We start from the raw sequence: 4,622 nt of genomic DNA, 5'->3' as shown, positions 1-4,622 counted from the left end.
ATATAATCTAGTCAATGTATGCACATAAAAATGCATACATGGGTCACACTGTGTGAAAAGGAAAATACTCACGATTTCTGTGTGATTTTTTTTATTTAGTTCTCAAATAGACAAAAAGAATATTTCATTCACAGAAAAAAATCTAATTAACATGACCGTGGTTCAGTCAATGACTGCTCTGCTGCTACAACAGATTTATTTTAGACTCAATGTAGTCTTTTTTGTTAATTTTTGCCAATATGTCTGTATGCAGCATATGTAAGTGGTTTATGTTTGGCTGTAGTTTAAAGCATTTATGTGATTATGTTTCTGTGTATTTGCTTTAGATCATTTTCTTTGCTGTTGTTGCTTACATATTTATATGTTTCTGCATGATGCAATATTCAGCATGGACATCTTTACATTCAGCTCAGCGGTGCATGTTCCTTATCGTTTATCTGTGCATCATTGTGTGCCACAAAGCTTTTGCTTCACAGCTGCTGTTTTTCAGTTTCATTTGCTTCCTTGTCTGCAGCAGGTTCAGAAGCTGATGAGGATGGTAAGAAAAGGAGGGGAAAACAATGCTTGACATTTGTTTTTTGTCCCTCAAAATGTTCATTTTGAGTGTCAATAACTTTATTTTTGAATATTTTAGCTGTTTCTGTAGAATTAATTGTAGCAATTATTTGCAATTATTTTGAATTCTTCATTCTGGACTGATCCAAGGCTTTATTTTCAGAGTTACACAAATAGTATGTTTACCAAAGCTGCGTTCAGACAGACAAATATTTTGGTTTACCTGAGTTATAGAGCCAATCAGACTAATGGACAGAAACCAGCAGGTAAGCAACACAGTATAAGAAGGCATAAACCTATCATTTAAATATTTAATATGTTAGGTCAAAAAAAGTTTATTYTTCTACAATGGTAGACAAGCTCAGGATTATTTAAAGACAGAAACATAGGAGAGAGATACCAAACAGTAATTTAGAGCAATAAAGTATGAAAATCTTACTGTTTCAGATTAATTAGGTCCAAAACACAAATAAAAATTACAAACACAAGTTTGTATTTCTATCCATATTAGGACATTGTGTTGACTTTCACCCATTTCTATAGTCTCAGCTAAATCTCAAACCCCCCCCCCCCCCCCACACACACACACACACACACGCACACACACACCTCCCTCCCCTCATTTCACACTTTAGCTCTGAACATAACCCCAAAGACATAAATAATGTTCCACCATATTACTGTAAGGCCTGGCTTTGGTCCCTATCCTTACAAGGTAGGTGATACCACCAGAAAAGGCCCTAAAAATGTAGAGAGAGAGAGAGAGAGAGAGAGAGAGAGAGAGAGGTGCACAACACAATCTGATTTATGTCTTTACAATTTAAAAAAAACCTCATTCATTGCTTTCATTTTGACGTCTTGCCAGCAGCTTCAGCGCTCTGGGTAATATTTGGAAAGAGGGAATCATGTCCATGAAAATATCTGGCAGATCCAAACTGCACCAGACTGCATTAAAAAAATACAAGAAACCAGCACTAAAATAACCTTTTCATTTCTTGGCGAAGGCTCTGAACCGTTTAAGTTCTCAATCCAACAAATTAAAAAGGACTCTTTTCTTCCTAATGGGAGCCATTAAAAATACTGATCTGATCGTTGTTCAGTCTACATAAAACTGAAAAGTACACAGCTTACAGATCGGATGAAAATCTTCTACACAGTTTGGGACTTGCAACTAAAAAAGTAGCTTCTTTCCACAGTTGCATCAACATGTTTGTCCCACAGTCTGCCAGATCCAATGTTAGTGTCAAAGGCAAGAAGAAGCTGTGTGGCATGTGATGCTGTCCTTGTGTTCCTGCTCCTTACATGCCTTACAGTTGACATCATTTTAGCCGATCAGACGCATCACATAGAAATGATGCCACGTATGCTGCTTCAAATTGTGTTCCTCCGTGCACAGAGGCCCGCTCCTCCCACCTTTGACCTTTGCAACTCTCTTGCGTTTGTGTTCATCCCTCAGGGAATTTAAACAACAAGGGTGGAAACACGACTGTGCTTCAAGTCCCTCACTGGCGGCAGTCATTGTTGACATGCCAGTGTCGCTGGATTTGTTGACACATTCGTGATTACACCTCAACTTATCATTAGGATGTTTTCCAATTTGCACGGACAAGGTGGAGGTAAAAAATACATTACTTCAAACTACACAGGTTCTGAGCACTAAATAATGTCTTGCAGGCTTAAATACCTTATAAAGTAGTCCAACTAACTTGCCAGATATTTTATTTCTTAGGTCAACTACGTATCTGAAACAATTATACAATGTTACACCCTATATCTGGTTTTACGAGTGAAATCAAATGCTGTTGATAATGTCAGTAAGATGAACCTGTTTGACAAGTGTTTTAGTGCCCAAGAAGAGTTGAGCATGTGTTCCTTTGGACCAACGTAGAGGAGACTGGATTGAAAGGTGTTACAAAAGTACCAGAGCTTCAGGAAAGTAAAGCTGCTAATTCCTTGAGGTTTCTTTAAGACGTGTAAAACATCTTCTACGTAACGTCCCTAAGAGAAAATATGAGGTGATTTTGGACCACAAGGTGCAGTACAGCTTCGTTTGGTTTTCTGTTGCCTGTAGAAAACTATTAGTCAAGACCATTAAGTCCGTTAGATTAAGCTTCACTGAATAATGTAGTCGATAACTATATCTAAAACTTGCATATTCTAATACAAATCTGTAATGCTTTCTTTTATGGTATCCTTATTACCATGTAATTATAAGTTAATAAAAATGTAATTAAATTGTAATTACTACCTTATTACCATGTATGTACGTGGTAATTAGGGTACAATTTCACAATATAATTAGTTGTCTGCAGTAATGTAGCACTTACCTGGTAAGTAGTAGGTAATTTAGACAGTTTTAAAGTTATATTTTATTGCAATTAACCACTAACTCCAAATTTTAGTTGCATTCTTATGGTTATAAATATAGTGTTGAGATACTATTGAATAGTAATTTGATTGTAGTTACCCAATAAAGGTAGTTTTACTAACAGTAGTTTGTCTTTTGTACCCTAAATACCATGTAGTAATAAGGGTACTGTAAAGGAAATTGTTACCCACAAATATAGATTGTTTAAAACATACAGGACAGTGGGACATGAGGACCAGGGCTGAAGATATCTGAGATAAAAATACTAAATGAATATTAATCCAATAAAAACTACTGTACAACAAAAGCAAAACTATTCGTCCAACATACAATATGAAACCTAAGTAAAACAAGAAAATTTAAAAACATAAAATAAAACCATGTCACTTTAAAATGTTTTTGGATACACATAATGACATCTATAGCAAAGTTTGTTCAGAAACAAATGAAGTAACATTAATAAATACCCACAATGGTATGAGTTTTTGTACACATTAATGTAAAACATAATTTTTACATCAGCATTCAAGCTTTTCTTGTACATAAAAAAAACATTTTGCCTCCCCGCTCTGCTTCAGAAATAAGTTATTTGTGAAACCCACAATCTAACAAGAACTGGAACTGTCTGTCTGAAAAATCTGTTTTGGAGGATGTGTTTCCTTCATAAAGACTTACTGTCAGTTTTAGATTCTATTTTTGACATTTATGATTTGTTTGAGCTCCTGTCCTGACCTCAAAGTGAGTATTGAGCTACGCTCAGTTTGCCTTTGGTGTATATATCACAAGTCGAACTTGCGTGTGTGAGTGCTTATCATACCAAGGTTGTCTGCACAAGGGTATAGTGTGCGCGGGATTATCTTCACTTGGGCAACTGGTTTGGGGTACTTACAGTATTTGCTACTGAACAGTAGCAMGGAGTTGCTGTCAGTCTCCTTTTAAAAATAAAAGCCTATTATAAAAATCATTTCACTCTAGTATTGGTTCCTAAAAATGCAATAAAGTGAACAAATAAAAGGTTCAAATTACAAGGGAAATAATCATTTTTAAAGAGAAATGTTAAAAAACACATTACACCTCAGTATGGAGAGTAACTTTCATGATAACCTGACCTGGATCAGTCCAAAGGAAAAGCATTCAAAGTTATTTCAAATAATTCATCTGTTGTATATTAAACAAATAGTAATCAACATGTTTGTTTACATTTATTTTTTGTATTTAGTGAATCTAAATCATGATCTTATCATCATGAATAAAACTGTTTATGATGTGTGCAGTGGTAATGCAATAATTATAAATGTATAAAAATGTATAAAATAATTATACATATGTAATTATTCAGAAGCTGCTTGATTTCAGACTTTAAAATGTCCACTCCATTTATTGAGGTGGCAATTTTGTCTAAATTCAAGCAAGGCTTTGTGTAACAGTTGAGCTCATTCTGGTAGAGTATAACTTCTGGTAGTTATACTTTCATTTAGAAAATGGGAATGTTTGGTTTGTGTAGCCAAGGGAAACACTGCAGTGCAGGGTAAGAGTCAATCGAACAAAGCCAAAGTTAAAGGACTGTGACAACCATCTGCATGGAAATGTAATGAAATACACTGTGCACCCTGTACATTGTGTATCATGGGCAATAAAACACACACACACACACACACACACACACACACACACACACACACACACACACACACACACA

General features: G+C 35.3%; 1 protein-coding gene across 8 annotated transcripts in view; it reads left to right on the top strand.

Moving 5' to 3' along the window:
- mybpc2b (myosin binding protein Cb) overlaps window positions 1-4,622 on the top strand; it is a 27,285-nt gene that overhangs the window by 9,440 nt on the left and 13,223 nt on the right. For 2 of the 8 annotated variants that reach the window (XM_014008244.1, XM_014008246.1), the window contains one exon: window positions 515-538. The exons of 4 other annotated variants lie outside the window; for them this stretch is intronic. In XM_014008244.1, the coding sequence (XP_013863698.1) occupies window positions 515-538 (24 nt within the window). The remainder of the gene's footprint in view (window positions 1-514; window positions 539-4,622) is intronic. 2 more of the 8 variants (XM_014008247.1, XM_014008245.1) reach the window with 1 other exon arrangement.

The sequence above is a fragment of the Austrofundulus limnaeus genome, unplaced genomic scaffold, assembly GCF_001266775.1.
Source record: "Austrofundulus limnaeus strain Quisiro unplaced genomic scaffold, Austrofundulus_limnaeus-1.0 Scaffold48, whole genome shotgun sequence".
NCBI lineage: Eukaryota > Metazoa > Chordata > Actinopteri > Cyprinodontiformes > Rivulidae > Austrofundulus > Austrofundulus limnaeus.
This window is presented reverse-complemented; position numbering and strand designations above follow the sequence as displayed.